Source organism: Capricornis sumatraensis, chromosome 2 (genome assembly GCF_032405125.1).
Source record: "Capricornis sumatraensis isolate serow.1 chromosome 2, serow.2, whole genome shotgun sequence".
NCBI lineage: Eukaryota > Metazoa > Chordata > Mammalia > Artiodactyla > Bovidae > Capricornis > Capricornis sumatraensis.
In genome coordinates, this window is record NC_091070.1 from 98,233,967 (window position 1) to 98,255,355 (window position 21,389).

The following is a 21,389-nucleotide window of genomic DNA, read 5'->3' on the forward strand; positions in this document are numbered from 1 at the left end:
AGTCTGATCCATGATAGAATTAAAAATGCTAAAGATCACATTAGTGACCCCATGGAAACACAACCAACTTTGGCATTATTTATTATCTTCAACTAGCTTAAGGAGCGGAGAAGGCAATGGCACCCCACTCCAGTACTCTTGCTTGGAAAATCCCAGGGACGGAGAAGCCTGGTAGGCTGCAGTCCATGGGGTCGCGAAGAGTCGGACACGACTGAGTGACTTCACTTTCACTTCTCACTTTCATGCTTTGGAGAAGGAAATGGCAACCCACTTCAGTGTTCTTGCCTGGAGAATCCCAGGAACAGGGGAGCCTGGTGGGCTGCCGTCTATGGGGTCGCACAGAGTCGGACATGACTGAAGTGACTTAGCAGCAGCAGCAGCAGCAGCAAGCTTAAGGAGAGAACTGCAGCCTCCTTACACATCATTTGCCCTCTGAGTGCCATCCCAAGTGAAAGGAGATTGATAGAGCAAAGCGCCTTTATTGTTAACGGCTTGCATTTTCAAAGGATTGAAACTTAAATGACAGCACTTAGTTTTATGAGACCTACATGGAAAAAAAAGTTCCCAAACAGATGTTGAATTCCCCCCAGTCACAACTTGCTCAGCAAGATGATATGCTTCTTAAATTCTCTGAACTGCCTGAAAGGTTTTAATTTAAGCTTTTTGCTTTGGAAAGGGCTTCATTTACTGTGTGCCTTTGGCATTATTATCTTCGATTTTATTTTCTAAATCACTGTTGTCCTAGATTTTATTCTGCCCTGGAGTCTATTTTTATCCTTTAAAGTTGATTAAGTGGTTCATTCGTTTCCTTCTATTTCCTAATTTTAGGGTTAGCACAGATAAAGAATTGTGTTAGGGATGCCTGATGAGATAATGGTGTCCTCTTACTATTCACATTCTTACTTCGGAAGCCCCTAGAACTATCCTAGAAATGCACAAGCAGAGAGGGGAGAAATTGTGCAAACCCTGAAAAAAAAAGACTACGCAAGGTATATGTCTGATAAATGTCCAAGGAAAAATATCTGGTGCAATAAAAGCACATAATGGGGATTGGACCAAGCTTGAACTATCTGAGGAGGCTCCAGGAGGAACTTTCGGTCTGAGATCTGAAGATGTGGACTGAAGTGAGCCCTGCTGTGGGGAGGAACACCTCTCAGCTGAAGGACTTCAAGACAGCATGCGGCCAGCGTAAAGGAGATGTCCGGCAAACGTGGACAGACAAGAAGGGGCCAGATCAGATACACTTTGTGCCCACAGCAAAGATCTGAAATAGGGAGTGATGTAATCCAACATGGTTTTAAAGGATCACTTGAGTGGCAGAAAATGGATTAGAATGGAAAAGTGGAAATAGAGAGACCAAGTAGACGGCTACTGAAGTACAGGTAAAATGTGAGGATGGTTTACCAAGGGCAGTGACAATGGAGAGAAACATTTGAAAGATATGGAGTAAATTGGTCAGTTGTGGTTGTGGAAGGTGAAGCAGAAGGATGTCTCCAGATTAAGAATCACGCCCAGCTCCTGGCATATGCATCTAAATAAACTGGGGTATCATTTGCTAAGCTGGGAAATCAAAAGTGGAAGGGGGTGAGGCGTGTGGGAAGGGGGAATCCAAATGGTGACCTTGATAGTTTTAGACATGGCAATTTGTTTCCTTGGAGACATCCAGTGGAAATAGTGGGTAGGAGGCAGTGTGGACCTTAAGACTTTTACATGGCCTCTGATCACACTTAGATGTTTATCATAGGAAAAAAAAGAAAGAAAGAAAAGGTATCAAAGCAACATTCTTTTCAAATACCTCTCTCACTCCTTTCTCCATTTTTCAAAAGAAATTAATGAAGCCAGAGGTACTGTTCTTACTAGGACAGACTCACTCTTAAGCCATGACTCTTTCTGAAGGGCACTACAACCTATAATCCCTGATAAACAAAGATTCCTGGTCCCTGAATACTAAAACTAATTATTGTAATAAAATATTTAATGCAAAACAACTTGGAGAAGACCTTTAAAAGTCACTGTATGCATTGAACTCATCATTGGGTGCATACAATTGTACTGAACACGGGATAATTTATTGAGAATGATTATGAAACTATATACAGAGATCTTCCTTAGTAAAGGAGAGGGATTATATGGAGGAATAAGACTTTGCACAGTAACAATTTTTCAAAGAAAATGTGAACATCACTTTTCCTTAAAAGGCTGCAGATGTATTCTGTATGAATTTAATATTTAAGCACTAATCATTAATAATTCAGGAGTTCCCATAATACCACTAGCCTGATAAACCAAGATAACGTTCATAGCATCAGTGATCAGTGCTTTAGTGAAGGAGACTCATTTTATCATCACAAAGGAGTGGGGATAATCAATCTAACATGCTAGCATGTTAGCCAAGGTCACACCAGCCTTCAAATTTCCCTTTTGCTCTAATAGCATGTCCCTTACAGCCACATGAATTTCTGACTTGCTGCTTCTGCTTCTCCTTGCATGATACGTTACATTCCCTTAGTTCCAATTATCAATTTATTAATTATCACCAAGTAAAAGTTGTTTTAAATGCCCAGAGGATGTGTACTGTAGGTTCACAGATGCAGATCCAGCAGGGTTTATGAACTCATTGCCAGTGAATTAGGAGGCTTCCATATGCTCAGAGGCCATTATATGAGCCAAAAATAAAATTTCTAATTATTCCCATCCATAAAATGTCCAGCGGAATGGTATGCTAGCTAATTTTAAAAATGCAGAATAATGTAACAGATGTCATGAGTGGCCTAGCGCCTAGGATGGACAAAATCCTTCAGTGAAGGAAGCATTCTTTCTGGCATGATCGTGGTACTTATGAGTTCTCATCATTGTCTTAGCAACAACAATATATTATTAGGACATCCTCTCTGTCCCAGACTCTAAATCAGGTGTTTTCTGTGAAATATTATTTAATCCTTACAACAACCTTATGAGGTATACATTATCTGCATTTTACAAGGGCAAAACCTGAGAACATTGAGAAACTTGCCCCAAGTCACACAGATAAGTAAAGGCAGAGGTTAATACTTTATCTTTGGACAACAGACTCTCTATAGGAAATAATGGCAAAACAGTATATAACTTCCGTATATTGGAAATCACGGAAGTACAAAAAGAACTCACCCAGTGACAAAGAAACATGATTTTCACCTCCAGTCAACTCTTGATCATCTCAGGATACAGAAAACAGAAATTACCTAAACCATGAAAATCATGGAAAAACTCCAGATTTGATTCACCACTTCCTTTCCTTATTTAGTATAAAAAAGTGTTTAGGGAAAAATAATCAAACAGAATTAGAGTAAAAGGAAAAATATAAGCATCTGAATGCAGAGTTCCAGAGAATAGCAAGAAGAGATAAGAAAGCCTTTTTCAGTGATCACTACAAAGAAATAGAGGAAAACAACAGAATGGGAAAGACTAGAGATCTCTTCAAGAAAATCAGAGATACTAAGGGAACATTTCATGCAAAGATGGGCTTGATAAAGGACCGAAATGGTCTGGACCTAACAGAAGCAGAAGATATTAAGAAGAGATGGCAAGAATACATGGAAGAACTGTACAAAAAAAGATCTTAATGAACCAGATAACCATGATGGTGTGATCACTAATCTAGAGCCAGACATCTTGGAATGTGAAGTCAAGTGGGCCTTGGAAAGCATCACTACGAACAAAGCTAGTGGAGGTGATGGAATTCCAGTTGAGCTGTTTCAAATCCTGAAAGATGATGCAGTGAAAGTGCTGCACTCAATATGCCAGCAAATTCGGAAAACTCAGCAGTGGCCACAGGACTGGAAAAGGTCAGTTTTCATTTCAATCCCTAAGAAAGGCAATTGCAAAGAATGCTCAAACTACCACACAATTGCACTCATCTCACACGCTAGTAAAGTAATACTCAAAATTCTCCAAGCCAGGCTTCAGCAATACATGAACCATGAGCTTCCAGATGTTCAAGCTGGTTTTAGAAAAGGCAGAGGCGCAGAGATCAAATTGCTAACATCAGCTGGATCATTGAAAAAGCAAGAGAGTTCCAGAAAAACATCTGTTTCTGCTTTATTGACTATGCCAAAGCCTTTGACTGTGTGGATCACAATAAACTGTGGAAAATTCTGAAAGAGTTGGGAATACCAGACCACCCGACCTGCCTCTTGAGAAACCTATATGCAGGTCAGGAAGCAGCAGTTAGAACTGGACATGGAACAGACTGGTTCCAAATAAGAAAAGGAGTACATCAAGGCTGTATATTGTCACCCTGCTTATTTAACTTCTATACAGAGTACATCATGAGAAACGCTGGACTGGAAGAAACACAAGCTGGAATCAAGATTGCCGGGAGAAAGATCAATAACCTCAGATATGCAGATGACCCCACCCTTATGGCAGAAAATGAAGAGGAACTAAAAAGCCTCTTGATGAAAGTGAAAGTGGAGAGTGAAAAAGTTGGCCTAAAGCTCAACATTCAGAAAACTAAGGTCATGGCATCCGGTCCCATCACTTCATGGGAAATAGATGGGGAAACAGTGGAAACAGTGTCAGATTTTATTTTTTTGGGCACCAAAATCACTGCAGATGGTGACTGCAGCCATGAAATTAAAAGACGCTCACTCCTTGGAAGGAAAGTTATGACCAACCTAGACAGCATATTAAAAAGCAGAGACATTACTTTGCCGACTAAGGTCCGTCTAGTCAAGGCGATGGTTTTTCCTGTTGTCATGCATGGATGTGAGAAATCGTCATATATGGCCTGTGAAGAAAGCTGAGTGCCAAAGAATTGATGCTTTTGAACTGTGGTGTTGGAGAAGACTCTTGAGAGTCCCTTGGACTGCAAGGAGATCCAACCAGTCCATCCTAAAGGAGATTAGTCCTGGGTGTTCATTGGAAAGACTGATGCTAAAGCTGAAATTCCGATACTTTGGCCACGTCGTGTGAAAAGTTGACTCATTGGAAAAGACCCTGATGCTGGGAGGGACTGGGGGCAGGAGGAGAAGGGGATGACAGAGGATGAGATGGCTGGATGGCATCACCAACTCGATGGACATGAGTTTGAGTAAACTCCGGGAGTTGGTGATGGACAGGGAGGCCTGGCGTGCTGCGATTCATGGGGTTGCAAAGAGTTGGACATGACTGAGCGACTGAACTGAACTGAACTGGTGCATGTCAGAAAATGACTTCAGAAAATTTTCATTCTTCCTCTTTCTCTAAGTTCAAACCAAAATCAGACATTTCCTCAAGATATTATAGCACTGACTATTTCACTTCTTAACCATTTTATTGTCAAAACTACCTGCTTTAGTGCATCTTTGACACAAAATCACTTTCCCTTCTTGGAGATTTTGGTTTTCTAATTTTTTTCTTTTGGCCTTTACATAGAAACCTAGGCTTAATATAAATTCTTTTCCTACAAAACTCATTAACTCTCTGTTATATAAACATGTTGGTATTCTCTTAGGCAGAGAAGGCAATGGCAACCCACTCCAGTACTCTTGCCTGGAAAATCCCATGAATGGAGGAGCCTGGTGGGCTGCAGTCCACGGGGTCGCGAAGAGTCGGACACAACTGAGTGACTTCTCTTTCACTTTTCACTTTCAGGTATTGGAGAAGGAAATGGCAACCCACTCCAGTGTTCTTGCCTTGAGAATCCCAGGGATGGGGAGCCTGGTGGGCTGCCATCTATGGGGTTGTACAGAGTCAGACACGACTGAAGCGACTTAGCAGCAGCAGCAGTATTCCCTTAGGATACTGGTCATTTTGAAAGTTATCCCAGGCTCAACCTCTCTGGGCCTCAGTTGGCTACCTACAATAATGGAGGTCCTGGTAGTCCCTACCTCTCTGGGCTGTTTTAAGGATCAACTGAATTAATAGTTATGAAGCTAAGATCTTCAACAATAAAGTTTGTAGGCACTTGGTACCTTTCAACATCATCTCCTTTGTTGTTTTTGGAATATGTCACTTTTGGAAATGTGGTGCAGTCTACTACTTCTCCTTGATGGACTCATATGATTACTCCTTATAGCATCAGGGTAAAGTTACTAATGGGGTTCTTTCTAATCCATTATTTTATATTTTGAAATCTGTCCCTTTCCCAATATCAGAGGACATAAGACTCAGCTCTGAGCATCCCTCTCTAATTTAGTTCAAATTATGTTGTCTCTCAAAGATATTATTTAACCTTAAATAATGTTTAAGGTTAAAGGTTAATGTTTAAGGTTAATAAATGTTTTCAAACTCAGTCTAATAAAACTTGACCATTAACATTCGAACTTGAAAATTCACACATAAATTCAACATCACAAACAGACATTTATAAGGAATTTCATACTATAGAAATTGAGTAGTTTCATTGAACAGGTCAGGGTTTTTGGGTAAAAACAGATGAGAAGATTGAAGAGATTGAATTGAAGGGTCTGTTTACAGAGGAGAAGGCAGGGTTAGAAAAAAACAAGGGAGAATGAAGCACCTGATGACTTGCCAGAGCAGGAGGCTACTGCCACCCCTAGACCCAAAGGAACAAGGAGTTGCTGGAAACCACAAAGTCCCAGCGACAGGAGAGACTGATTTGATAGGAGCTAACCAACTGCAGGAGAGAGTTATCTGACAGAAAGTACGACTTCTAGCAAAGGATCAAGGATACAGGGAACCTACCTAGTGACCTAGCAGAGCGTGTGCGTGCTTAGTTGTGTCCAACTCTCTGTGACCCCATGTACTGGGCCCACCAGGCTTCTCCATCCATGGAATTTTGCAGGCGGGAATACTGGAACGGGTTGTCATTTCTCCCTCCAGGGGATCTTCCCGACCCAGGGATCCAGCCTGCGTCTCTTGAGTCTCCTGCACGGAAAGGCAGATTTGCTGCCACTGGGCCACCTGGAAAAAGACAGGCATAGGGAAGTAACTTCTCAGCTCTCTATCCTCTCACCTTCCTGTTTCTTGCTGTTGCCTCCCACTGGCCAAACCCAGCACGAAGTCAGGGGACATAAAAGCCAGCATCCTGGGCAGAAAGCAGAGTGATCTGTAGAGTCAAGAACTATCCATCATAGTGACCTTCACAGTAGCTTACTGAAATTTAAGACACAACATTGAATTTTAGATATAGTTACATATATTTATCAGTGCAAATGAAAAGGTTGCTCTTTTAAAAGATACTTTATTGACTCAATATTATTAGCTTTAGCGGAAAGAGGTGTAAATGGTGAGCACTTTCCTTCCGGTCTCCGCTACAGTGTGGTTGAGGATATTACCAAAATTAAAAAGGATCAGAGAAAAAAAGAAAATAAGGAAGTGGAGGGGAAATTAGCACATCTTTTGGAGACTTAGGCACGTCAAGAATTCTGGGAGGAAAGGGAAGTTCCCAGGCCAATCCGTGGTTAGGAGTCAGGGCTTTCATTGCCATGGGCCTGGGTTTGACCCCTGATAGGGTAATTATTAATATCTTGTAAGCCTCACAACATGGTCAGGAAAAAAAAGAATTTTGGGTGCTCAGAGGTGGGTCCTGAGCACATGCCATAGCTCCTCCTCATAATTTGTTTAGTGGTCTGTACACAAGGATTTCCAGTGGTCATGTATGGATGTGAGAGTTGGACTTTAAAGAAAGCTGAGCGCTGAAGAATTGATACTTTTGAACTGTGGTGTTGGAGAAGACTCTTGAGAGTCCCTTGGACTGCACGGAGATCCAACCATTCCATCCTAAAGGAGATCAGTCCTGGGTGTTCATTGGAAGGACTGATGCTGAAGCTGAAACTCCAATTCTTTGGCCACCCGATGTGAAGAACTGACTCATTGGAAAAATCCTGGTGCTGGGAAAGATTGAAGGCGGGAGGAGAAGGGGACGACAGAGGATGAGATGGCTGGATGGCACCACCGACTCAACGGACATGAGTTTGGGTGGACTCCGGGAGTTGGTGATGGACAGGGAGGCCTGGCGTGCTGCAGTCCATGGGTTTCCAAAGAGTCAGACACGACTGAGTGACTGAACTGAATACAAAGGATACTACAGAGAATCTACACAGCCACCTTGCCCAAGTGGTCTGCCCATTTGACTTGAGTTTCCTCTCTCTTCGTGTCTGAGAAGGAATCCAAACATCAGTATATAGTATGTTCCTTATGTGTCATCAATATTCCGTATACGCACGTTTATTGGGTTACCTTTGGCTGTGGAAAAAACATCAAGCACATAACTGCAAGGTATGCAAAGGCAGTAAAGAAGCTTAGTCAAGGAAGGCTCTGGGCCAGCTCCCTCCTCAACCAAAGCCTCTAGGCATTACTAGGATCCCTTCTGCCTCAGGGGAGAAAGACAGGCTTTCGTCACAAATGTTACTAACATATACAAATGTTTCAGTGCCGAAGAGTCAAAGTCCACAACCAGTATCACTCCAGTGCCTCGGCGGCCAGAGGCACATCCGTACAGTATGTTATGACTGAAGAGCCCAAGCTTCAAGTGTTCCTTCCCCTCAGGGAATTTTTTAGATTTTTCCAAAGACCTGTTTTCAGTCAGATCTCTCCCTTAACCTGTGGGCAACAGGTTCTTCATCTGTGTGGGGCGGGGTTGGAGGGGGGGGGGGACGGGAATCATGAACTTTGCGATTTCTTAAATTCTTTCCAACCTTAAAACCATCTTGAGAACGTGCCATTTAAATACACTTTTTCTCTCCTGTCTGTAATACTTGCGATTGGTTTGAAAACGCCATGCAACACCGCCATCTAGTGGATAAAGGAAGTAATACCAGTGACCATTAATACAAACAAAAGGAAATTTCATTAGGAGAAAGTAATTGTATAGCACGTTCCACGTAGTATTTTTTTTTTTTAAACATTGTGGGCCCCTTCGAGATTCCTCCCCCCGCCCCAGTGAAAAATCCACATGTACCAAAATTCCACATACAATTTCAGGGAACATAATGGCCCTCTCCAGACTTCTCCAATCATGCAAGGGCCACAGTTTAATAAGAGCCTGTACTGTTTGCATTATTTCAACCACTGGGAAAATTTGAAACGATACTGTAATCATCAGGAATCAGAAGATGCTATAACAGATCTATGTCTCCTTTAAAAAATAATAATAATAACCGTAATTCAAACCTCCGTATTATTGGGAGGAATACTTCATTGTATTAGGGCTGGTAGGAGGCAGGGTCCCTTTTTCCGTGGCAGAAGAGGCCAGAACCTCCCGCTTTGTATTCTTTGACAGGAAGGGTACCCACTTGGCCAGTCATTTGATCCCACCAACTTTGATTCTTGAGAGGGTGTGGCAAAGATACAGGGGAGACTGGAAAAATCACTGAAGAAAGAAGTGGGATCTATATTGTCAGTGTCCAGTAGCAGCAAAGCCAGGAGTAAAATCCTGGACTGACCTTTCTTTGGCTGGAACTCCATCTACCCACTCCCCTGGCCATTTCCATATCTGGTTATTCAATCTCATCAGTTCTCTAAACTCTTTGTTTTGACGTGGGTGTGTACGAAGTTGCTTCAGCTGTGTCTGACTCTTTGCAACTCTGTGCACTGTAGCCAGCCAGGCTCCTCTGTCCATAGGATTATGCAAGCAATAATACTGGAGTGGGTTGCCATGTCCTCCTCCAAGGGATCTTCCCCACCCAGGGATCAAACCCACATCTCTTGTCTCCTGCATTGGCAGGCATGTTCTTTACCACTAATGCCACCTGGGAAGTCCCTTTGACATCCTGTAAATCCTTTTACAGTATAAGCAGAATGTGTTACTTACAATTAAGTTACATAGAAGTTTTTGATTGATACACACACCAAATTTTTAGAGGTGACCCAAAAGGTAACTTTCATTCAAAGCAACATATTTTATCATTTCCTTACCGGCACTTCTACTCGGTACTTTTCAGTGTGTAAGTTTTCCCACATCTCTTGCAAGTTATTTCTAGGTATTTTATATTTTTAATGTTATTGGTAAGGCATTTCTTTTAATTTACAACTGTTTGTTGTTAATAGCAATACATTTTTAATACTAACCTTGTACCCTGCAACCTCATTAAACTCACTAATTAATCCTAGTAGCTTTTGGTAGTGCATAGCTAATAATTTTGCTTTCCCCACAGTCCTTACTCTGGTGACATTACTTTGATATTCCTTTAGAGAGTCATTTCTCTTCTATTCTTGGCCCATGTGTTTGGGGTGAATATTTGACACAGATTTGGCCAATTAGCATAGTAATTGGTGGAAGGAGAAGCAAATGACCAACTGATCCAATGAGAATGATCCTGGAGCTTATGAGGAAGCTAGTGAGAAAATATTGTTTTCTTCCAGCTGGTTTAAAGTAGGACGTTACTCATTTCTAACTTAAGTCTATTTTGGTAAGAGAACATTGCATGATTTGAACCATTTTTAAATTTATTGAGATTTTTAAAGATAAAACTATCTTATAATCCAGCAATCCCACTTCTGATATATTAAAAAAATTGAAATCAGGATCTCAAAGAGATATGTGCAGTCTATGAATAACTGTATCATTATTCACAATAACCAAGATACAAAAACAACTTATCCACAGATTTCTATCCACAGATGAATGGATAAAGAAAATGTCCATCCTAGAGTGAAATATTATTCAGCCTTGAAAAAAGGGGGAAACTCTGCCAAACACATCATGAATGAACCTGGAAAACATTATGGTAAATAAAATAAACTAGTAACAGGAAGACAAATACTGCATCATTCCACTTTGTATCTACAGTAGACAAAATCATAGAGAATACAATGATTGCCAGGGACTAGGTGGGGATTGGAATTGCAGATAAGTTCCACAAATATGCTACACAATACTGTGCCTGTGGTTAACATTGTTGTATTGTGCACTTAAGAATTTGTTGAGGGTAGACCCCAAGTTAAATGCTCTTACCACATTTATAAAATCAATTAAGAAATACATGTATTGAGATTTGTGTCATGACCCATAAAGTGGTCTATCATGATAAATATTCTGCATGCACTTGAAGAGTATATATTCTGCTGCTGTTGGGTGATAAGTTCTGTAAATACTAATTAGATCAAGTTGGTTGATATGGCTCTTTAAGTCTAGAATATATTTGCTGATTTTGTCTACTGTATCAGTTACTGAGAGGTATTGAAATCTGACAATACTATGAACTTACCCTTTCAGTTTTATCACCTTTCACTTAAGTATTTTGAAACTTTCAATTAGGTGATTAAATATTTAGCATTATTATGTCAACTGATTCTATTATTACTGTCTTTATCCCTTGTTTATAGTCTTTGTTCTGAATATTACTGCCCTTCTAATTTTTTTAACTAATAGTAACATGGTATAACTTCTTTCATTTTTTAAAACTTTTAACCTATTTGTGTCTTCATTTTTAAAGTACAGTTCTTATAGGCATCATGTAATTGAGTCTTTTTTTAATCCAGTCTGACAAGCTTCCCCTTTTTAACTGGGATTGTGAGGCAATATGATTATTGATGTTTTTAGTTCTATCATCTCATTATTTGTTTTCTATTTTCTATTTTTGTGTGTTCTTTCCTTTTTCCTCTTCTCTGCCTTCTTTTGTATTTTTACAAGTCTGGCTAGTGGGAAGAGATACTATTCCTGGCCAAGCACCATCTCCTTTGTCCTTTGAGAGAGTTCCTCGCGTCAGGTAATCTCTGTGTGCATCCGCTGAGGAGCACTCTGATGAGGACTGCAGGGAGCCTACTGGCCGGCTTCCAGGCCTCACCTGCTGTACAGTTCTACCCTCTCTGCTATTCTGCTCTAGGAACTCTAGCTGCTTGGGTTTCCCCACTCTAACCTCTTGTCTCCTCAACTCAGAAACTCTCAACTTCTGCTTCAGTTGCCCTCCTTGGGCCACAACTTGGAAACCCTCTGAGGCAGTTAAACTTGGGCAATTGTAGGACTCACCTTGTTTCCTGTCTCAGGATTACTGTCCTTAACCTGAAGTTCAGTGTCTTGAAAACTGCAACTTCATGTATTTTGTCTTTTTTTTTTTTTTAATGTTTCAGGAAAGAAAGTAAAGGTCCATGTTACTCCCAATCTTAGAGGTGAAACTCCTCACTATCCAATTTCTAAAAATTACCCTAAAATACCAATAATCAAGACTTCAGTATTGGTGACAGGACAGATACATAAACCAATGGGACATAATAGAGAGTTCTGAAATAGAGCCAAAGAAATAGGCAAAGTGATTTTTGTTAAAGGTGCAAAGACAATAAAGATTAAAGTCTTTAACAATAGTGTTGGAACCACCGGACATTCATATGCATAAAAAATGAACCTCAAACTAAATATCACAACTTGCACAAAAATTAACCCCAAATGGGTCATGAATCTAAATATAAAGCTACAGAACTTTTAGAAGGAAACAAGAGAAAATCTTCATGACTCAGGATTAGGTAAAGGAATTCTGAGAAATGACACCTAAATCATGACATAAAAGAAGAAAAACTGGTAAGAACTGGTAAGAGTTCATCACAATTTAAAAATACAAAAAAAAAAAAAAAAAACCACCCAACCCACTACTGTTAAGAGAATTAAAAGACAAGCTACAAATAAAGGAAAAAAATTAATCACATATCTGACAAATAACTTGTATTTTAAAAACATAATGAAAGCCTCAGACTCAACAGTAAGAAAACAAACTGATTTACTTTTTAAATAGTCAACACACTTGGACACTCATTTCACCAAAGAGGATGTATGGATGATGGCTAGAGACTGGATGTTTATGTGCTCCCAAAATTCTTCTTTTGAAATTCTAATATCCAATGTGATGATACTAGAAATATTTCAGTGGCTTTTGGCAGGTGGTTAGGTGATGAAGGCTGAGCCCTCATGAACAGGATTAGTGCTTTAATAAAAGAGGCCCCAGAGAGCTTGCTCATCCCCTTCTAACATGTGAGGGCACAGCAAGTAGTCAGCAGCCTGCAACCAGGAAGAGGGCTTGTACACTTGGCACCGTGATCTTGGCCTTCCAGCCTCCAGAACTGTGAGAAATAAATTTTGGTTGTTTACAAGCCACACAGTTTGTAATATTTTATTTTACCAACTTGAACAGACTAAGAGAGCACATGAAAAGATGGCAAACATTAATAGTCATTAGAGAGCTACAAGGTAAAATGATGATCAGATACTTTACAGATAGCATGGTAGAAATAAATGTATTAGCAACAATAAGTGCTATTAAGTATGCAGAGCAACCAGGAGCTCTTATAGGAATGCAAAATGGTATAGCCACACTGCAAAATACTTTGGCAGTTTCTTATAAAACAAAATATAAACTTACCATCAGTTCAGTTTAGTTCAGTCACTCAGTCATGTCAGACTCTTTTCGACTCCATGAATTGCAGCACGCCAAGCCTCCCTGTCCATCACCATCTCCCAGAGTTCACTCAAACTCACATCCATCGAGTCAGTGATGCCATCTAGCCATCTCATCCTCTGTCATCCCCTTTTCCTCCTGCACCCAATCCCTCCCAGCATCAGAGTCTTCTACAATGAGTCAACTCTTTGCATGAGGTGGCCAAAGTACTGGAATTTCAGCTTCAGCATCATTCCTTCCAAAGAAATCCCAGGGCTGATCTCCTTCAGAATGGACTGGGTGGATCTCCTTGCAGTCCAAGGGACTCTCAAGAGAGTCTTCTCCAACACCACAGTTCAAAAGCATCAATTCTTCACAGCTCAGCTTTCTTTACAGTCCAACTCTCACATCCATACATGACCACTAGAAAAACCATAGCCTTGACTAGACGGACCTTTGTTGGCAAAGTAATGTCTCTGCTTTTCAATATGCTATCTAGCTTGGTCATAACTTTTCTTCCAAGGAATAAGTGTCTTTTAATTTCATGGCTGCAGTCACCATCTGCAGTGATTTTGGAGCCCCAAAAAATAAAGTCTGACACTGTTTCCACTGTTTCCCTATCTATTTCCCATGAAGTGATGGGACCAGATGCCATGATCTTCGTTTTCTGAATGTTGAGCTTTAAGCCAACTTTTTCACTCTCCTCTTTCACTCTCATCAAGAGGCTTTTTAGTTCCTCTTCACTTTCTGCCATAAGGGTGGTGTCATCTGCATATCTGAGGTTATTGATATTTCTCCCAGCAACCTTGATTCTAGCTTGTGCTTCTTCCAGCCCAGCATTTCTCATGATATGATTCAGCAATTCCAGTCCTGGGTATTTACTCAAGAAATGGAAACATATTCCACACAAAATACTGTACACAAATGTTTAGCTGTTCTACTTATAAAAATGAAAATAAAAAATGGAAAACAACCTACCTACCCTTTGACAAATAAATGGTTAAAAATAAAACATGTCACATTCTATGCAATGCAATACTACTCACAATAAAAAGAAATAAACTTTGATATACACAACTTGGATCATTCTTAAAGGCACTGAGAAAAAAAAAAAACAGACTCAAAAGGTTACACGTTGTATAATTTTTTAATATATTCCTAAAGGAAAAAAACTAGAATGTTAGCGAATAGACCAATGGCTGGCAGGGGTTAAAGGTGGGAGGCATATGTAACTACAAAAGGATAGCATGAGGGAGTTCTGGAGGTGATGGACCTGTATCCTCATTGTGGTATAGATTACATATATTTGTACATGCATGAAAACTCACAGAGCTACGTATCTAAGAAACATTTGATTTTACTGTTTGTTAATTTTAAAAGTTAAACTGTTGTTATTCAGACTCTTTGCAACCCCATGGACTGCAGCATGCCAGGTTCCCTGTCCTTCACTATCTCCTGGAGATTGCTCAAACTCCTGTCCCTTGAGTTGGTGATGCCATCCAATTATCTCATCCTTTGTCATCTCTCCTGTCCTCAATCTTTCATCAGGATCTTTTCTAGTGAGTTGTCTCTGCATCAGGTGGCCAAAGTATTGAAGCTTCAGCTTCAGCATCAGTCCTTTCAATGAATAGTCAGGGTTGATTTCCATTAGAATTGACTGGTTTGATCTCCTTGCTAAGAGACTCTCAAGTCTCCAACACCACAGTTCAAAAGCATCAGTTCTCCAGTGCTCAGCCTTCTTTATGGTCCAACTCTCACATCCATACAGGACTACTGGAAAAACTATAGCTCTGACTCTATGGACCTTTGTTAGCAAAGTGATATTTCTGCTTTTCTGATACACTGTCTGGGTTTGTCATCACTTTTTTCCCAAGGAGCAAGTGTCTTTTAATTTCATGGCTGCAGTCACCATCCACAGTGATTTTGGAGCCCAAGAAAATAAAGTCTTTCACTGTTTCCATTTTCTCCCCTTCTATTTGCCATGAAGTGATGGGACTGGATGCTATGATCTTAGTTTTTTGAATGTTAAGTTTTAAGCCAGCTTTTTCACTCTCTTCTTTCACCTTCATCTTTATTTAGTTCCTCTTTGCTTTCTGCCATAAGGGTGGTATCATCTGCATATTTAGTTATTGATACAGTTTCTTTAAAAAAAAAAAAACTTTATAGTAAAGCTAACACTAAATGATGATATAACTATTTGGCCAAACAGATATTCTGAGAAAGGCATCCCAGGGAGAGTGAAGAAGGAAAACTCGTCTCTGATGCTGGAAGGTACTTGATATTGAAGGAACAGTGAAGAGGTCAGTGTGGCTAAAGTGGAATCAGTAGAGGAGGAGAGCAGAGGAGAGAGGATCAGAGAAGTAATAGGGGACCAGATCATGGAAGGGGACCAGACCATTATGCCACTATAAGGACTCTGGCTTGAGTGAATCAGGGAACCACTGCAGAGTTTTGAGCAAACAGAATAATACAAACTGATTCACTGTTTTTAAAGACTGACTCTGTGTTGAAAATAGACTGGTAGCATGAGGAAGGGGTAGAAAAGGGAAGACATCTTAGGAATGAAGGTGGCTCAGTCCAGGGTAGTTGTGACACATGTGGTGAGAAACAGCTGGAGTCTAGATATATTTTGAAACTGAACCCAAGAAAATTTTCTGATGGACTGGATTGAGAGAAATAAAGGAATCACATATAACTACAAGTTTTCTGGTTTGAACAACTAAAAGAATGAAAGTGGCATTAATAAAAAACAGGACAACTTTAAGTGGAACAGACTGTGGTGAAAGAATTGCAGCTAAATTTTGAATATACCAAATCTGAGATTTTATTAGACAGCCAAGTAGAAATTCATATTTGGCCTGAAAGACCACGATGCATCCAGTGGCCTTGGCCAGCCTGCCTGCACTGTGTGGGCCTCTGGGTAGACAGCAATCATGGAGATTTCAGCAGCACAGTGAGGATCTGTGTATGAGAAGCACACTCAGACCAAGACATGTGGTCACCTGTGAAGTATGTGTCCAGTTTTTCACTCTGGTGTTGATTCAGGTGTAAAGCTCATTTGACTTATTTCTCAACATTTTCTCTGTCTCAGGATATAAGATTTTAAACGGTGAAGAATGAGTCTCTGAGAACAAATTCTTAAATGAACATGTCTTTCCTTGAAGTACTCAACTGAGATTATCCTTTCCTTATTGCTTATCTTTGCTGTAATTGGTAGAGTGAGGCTGGATACAATGGCACAGCACATAATGCATTGTCTTGAGAACAGAAGGTGGACAGCTACATATCCTATTAATAATTGGAAGATTTTACGTTAAAACCTGTCTTGGGATTTTTCTCATGCCCCTATCATAATAAGGTAATTTTTTCTAGGGAAAGGTACTAATATGAGGCCATCACCTTCTACTGCAATTTAGTGTTCTTCAAAGTGTATGAAATTCATTAATATCTCAAGGGACAACTGTTGATCATTGATAATGTCAAAAATAACAAAATCTAAATGATTTAACAGAATTTCATTTAATAAGTATATTGAAAGTTCATCTCTCTCAAAAAAACAGCATTTTAATTACATTCAAATTGTGTTCATCTTAAATATCAACAAACTCATTATTTACATACAGGGATAGATATTAGAAAACAGGTGGAAACTGAAACAAGTTCTATTTTTTAGACATTCTTACTTCCAGATTAGAATACTGTGAACTGCTAAATATATACCTAAATAAATGTATACATTATCAGAAAACCACAACTTTCTCTAATAGGAAAAGAACTGTAATATACATATAGTGGAACATAATTCATACAGGCTCAATTTACAGGTATGTTTCAAAGTATAAAACAAACAAAATCCCAGTAACTACAAGTACAGGCAAAAGTTACAGCCGGCATTTTAAACTAATGCACCAACATACAATGCTTTCCCAGAGAAAGTAGAGTAGAGGGCCCGAGATTTTATGCTGATGAATGACTTTTCACTTCTTTATTCTTAAATAAAGAAGCAGAGCACTTACTCTTTTTGTGTTTAAATTAGATATATGTTGGTTTTTTGTTACATATCAATGACCCTAATGCATCATGAGAAGTGCTATCAACCCTGTTTCACTTAAAACTCAGTAACCAAGACATTTCTTTCATTTCTCCTTGAACTTCCATTTCCCTTCAGAAAGCCTCTAAGGAAATTTTATAGACAACTGTGGTAAAGAGATCAAACCAAATAATTCTGAGATGGCAAAGAAATGCAAGAGTTGGCACTAACATGGGTTTACAAAGAGTTACTCTCCGTTTATTAAACCACAAACGCAAAAAAAAAAGGAGTGAGAGAGAAATCTTACCCAGAAACATAAGTAGGATAAAAAGTACTAGAAAACGTGTGTTGCTTGGGAGCTTCAGTTTGGAAAACATACAGAAACCAAGTTACCATTAACTGTTACAAGCAATTTTTTTCCAACTTGTATAACTTGCTTAAATTTTTAACTTGTCTAAATAAAGTTTCTCTAGCCAAAATGAAGAGTTCATAATCACTGTTTTTGTATCAGAGATAAGTGAAGATTGTCATGTAGGAGAAAGGATGGTTTGGACACATCAGGTTAATAGAGGTAGCACCTCGATTAAGCACTTAATCTGATCTGATTCAAGTCGGGAAGGAATTCTGCCTTTCTTCAGTTTTTACTGTGTTTCACATAGCTGCGGAAAAAGAAGATTCTTTCTTCTTCTTCTTTTTTTTTTTCCTTAATGTACTTCAGGTTAAAAATGGCAGAATGAATACTCCTTAATTAGCACACACTTTTTTAAAGGGACATTTTTAGATTTTGGTCATTTGCTTTTCTTTGCTTGTTTCTAACGATAAATCTTTAGAATTGACTCTTCTATAATGGTGCTCAGGTGGACAGATAAAATCAGACCTTTTTTAAAAGTAAACAATTTATCTTGCATTAAAATAAATCACCAATTAGAGATCTAAGTCAGTGTTTCAAACAAATGTTAACTTCAAATTAAATACGTTAACTGCTGCTGTGTTAAAGAAACAACTATTTCATTCAATTATAAACATATTAACAAACATATAATCATTCCCTATGATCACAATAAAAATTAAATTATCCTATTCTCTTTTATACGAAGATGGTAGTCCTCAAGCAACACTTTCAACCAGAAAAGCTCATTCATAACACAACCCCATCTCAGTTTTTGAACGTCAGTGCATTCAATGGTTATAAGGAGGCGTGATATTCTTCTGAAGCTAAGAGTTCTGGAAGGGTTAAAAACAAAAAAAGAAGAAGAAAAGAAAATATAAACAATCTGAAAGATTTCCTTAATGATAACAAATAATGCCTGTACTCAAAGTTAAGTATGGTATAACCTGAATATTAATCAGTTGCGGTTTTTTCTCCCAATGGAAGGCGTTCCCATAACTGGAGCAACTGTTCACCAACCTGAGGTTCTAGTTCCTGGAGAAACCAAAAGTCACAATAAACATAAAAACAACTAGATTGAAACCTATACTGATAAAAATGTAAGACAATCAAACTTCATATTTCTACTAAATCATGTGTTATGCCTTCACTGCTCTAATGCTTTTCATGAAGATTTAGCAAAAGTACTCAGCTTTTGTACTTCCAAAGGTTTATGTTAATACTTAGCATATTAGATGTTTGTGTTTTTTCCCTCAAGAAATCATCTTAGATACTATATAATACACTTAAGGAATGAAATTTATTTCAAAATTATCAAATAAAAATTAAAATATTCTTACATAATTGAAAAGAATGTCATTTATTGTCCTCTTGTGACATCATGTGCACTTAAAAAGGACCTTAACAGTTTTCATGTGGTTATTTCAATAGTCACACTTGTTCAGATGAAGTATTAGATATAGCCTTAGCAAGACTAGATAACTCTCTAAATAGATTCTCTGAATCTATTTTTTCCTACAAAAAACTTGGTCAATAACTTATTTAGGCTTAAGAATTGAACTACCTCATATAAAGAAGCTAGCACAGTCATCAATATATATGTTAATTCCCATCACCTTAACTAGTTTAAAATGCCTATCAGCAGTATTATGAAGACAAAGCATAAAAGAAATAAAACAAGCCACAAAAATATAAAATTGCTATTTATATCAGTTATATCCATAAAGAACTTAGATACTGTTCTTATCCTTAGACTTTATTGAAATTACTTCAGAATTATACTAGGTTTTGATCATATCAAGTTAGGTCGACAATAGGAACCTCTAAGAACTAACATGAAAGATTATATATACAATGACAGAGCAAAGTCAGGTTTACAAAATGTTTAAAAAAAAAAAAAAGAGCTCTGTCAGACACATTTGCAAGTAGGTTTTTAACTAACTCTTCTACAAATTTGAACCATTATCTTCCCATGTATACATGGAATATACAATTTGTATTCTTGCATTTGTTCCTCAAACAAATGAATAACAGCCAAACAAAACAAACAGTGGAAGAAAAATATTAAATGCCGTCGTATACCTGCCCATCTCTGCTTATCTGGACTTTCTTGTTGTCATTCCAAGGATTGAGTAAATGGTGTGCAAACTGAAAGGGAAGACTTTCTTTCCGTATCCACTCCACCTTAAACACTCCTCCTAGTCCAGCTGAGCCCCAATCCTGACTCTTCTCTCTTCCTATCTCAGAAGACATTCTAGAAAATCCCTGTGAGTAAAATGAGGGAAAAATGAGACAGCCCTGAGGTTTTGTACTTTTAAGGTAACAATGTAATATAAAAATAATAGATATCTAACAAAATTCCAGAAAGCTACTCATTAAGCATTTCTTATAAAAAAATGAATTAGAAAATTTTAGAGGAAAGACCGATTTCAGCTTTCTAATGTAATCTTAAATACAAATACATATTTTCTAAATAATGTATCATAGTTCTAAACCCACATTTATTCCATTACCATATGAATACTATGTAACTTCTAGGTTTTTAGTTCAAAAAATAGTAACTATATCAAATAATAAATCCATTATTTTATAAATTCAGATATATATCAAGTCAAGGAACACAGTTAAGAAACTGAGTTAAGAAACACAGTTTCTTGATGGTCAGACTAATCTCTTTGGCACTATTTAAATAAACATTTTATCAAAAAGTCACACTTCTCATTACTTTTAATCCACCAGAAATCTTAAGTTGTCCTCAGGAGGAAAAAATGTTTATCTAGAGAGACTCTGGGAAAACAAGGCAAAAACAAAGGGATCCCTATATATCATTCCTTTGAAGAGGTGCAATATATTCCTCATCCTCAGTCAAGCATAGTGCATTCTTACATTCCAATGCAATAAAAACCCAGCTTCTTTTTAACTTCTATGATTTAACTGATCTAATCTACAGCCAGAATAATGCCCTTTTACTGTTTCAGGATGGCTCACCTGGAAATGCCCAGATCCTTGAACAGAAAATACCAAGTAAACCACGCTGCTTTCCCAAAAGGCTCGATTTAGCTTCCGCTCATTACTAGGAGTTGTAGACCAGATACCCTTCTGTTGAGAAATTTCAAGGTTTCTCAGATTGCTACTCTTCATTATGAAGTATCGAATAGGCATGTTTGGTTTTGGTGAAGGAGATTTTGAGCCCTAAAAAAGAACGGATATTAAACACTCTCTGACATAAATCACAGCAGGATCCTCTATGATCCACCTCCCAGAATACTGGAAATAAAAGCAAAAATAAACAAATGGGACCTAATTAAAATTAAAAGCTTTTGCACAACAAAAGGAAACTATAAGCAAGGTGAAAGATAGCCTTCAGAATGGGAGAAAATAATAGTAAATGAAGCAACTGACAAACAACTAATCTCAAAAATATACAAGCAACTCCTGCAGCTTAATTCCAGAAAAATAAACGACCCAATCAAAAGATGGGCCAAAGAACTAAATAGACATTTCTCCAAAGAAGACATACGGATGGCTAACAAACACATGAAAAGATATTCAACATCACTCATTATCAGAGAAATGCAAATCAAAACCACAATGAGGTACCATTTCACACCAGTCAGAATGGCTGCGATCCAAAAGTCTACAAGCAATAAATGCTGGAGAGGATGTGGAGAAAAGGGAACCC

The 21,389-nt window shown here is 38.5% G+C and overlaps 1 protein-coding gene across 2 annotated transcripts in view; it reads right to left on the reverse strand.

The window, feature by feature from the left end:
- Positions 1-16,847: 16,847 nt before the first annotated feature.
- The window catches only part of YTHDC2 (YTH N6-methyladenosine RNA binding protein C2), a 70,636-nt gene continuing 66,094 nt past the window's right edge, over positions 16,848-21,389 (reverse strand). The window contains exons 27-30 of one of the 2 annotated variants that reach the window (XM_068963694.1): positions 20,696-20,899; positions 19,790-19,972; positions 18,655-18,742; positions 16,848-18,543 (exon numbers count right to left, since the gene is read on the reverse strand). In XM_068963694.1, the coding sequence (XP_068819795.1) occupies positions 18,662-18,742; positions 19,790-19,972; positions 20,696-20,899 (468 nt within the window). In that variant the 3' untranslated portion in view covers positions 16,848-18,543; positions 18,655-18,661. Of the gene's footprint in view, positions 18,743-19,789; positions 19,973-20,695; positions 20,900-21,389 lie in introns of both variants that reach the window. The other variant, XM_068963693.1, reaches the window with a different exon arrangement.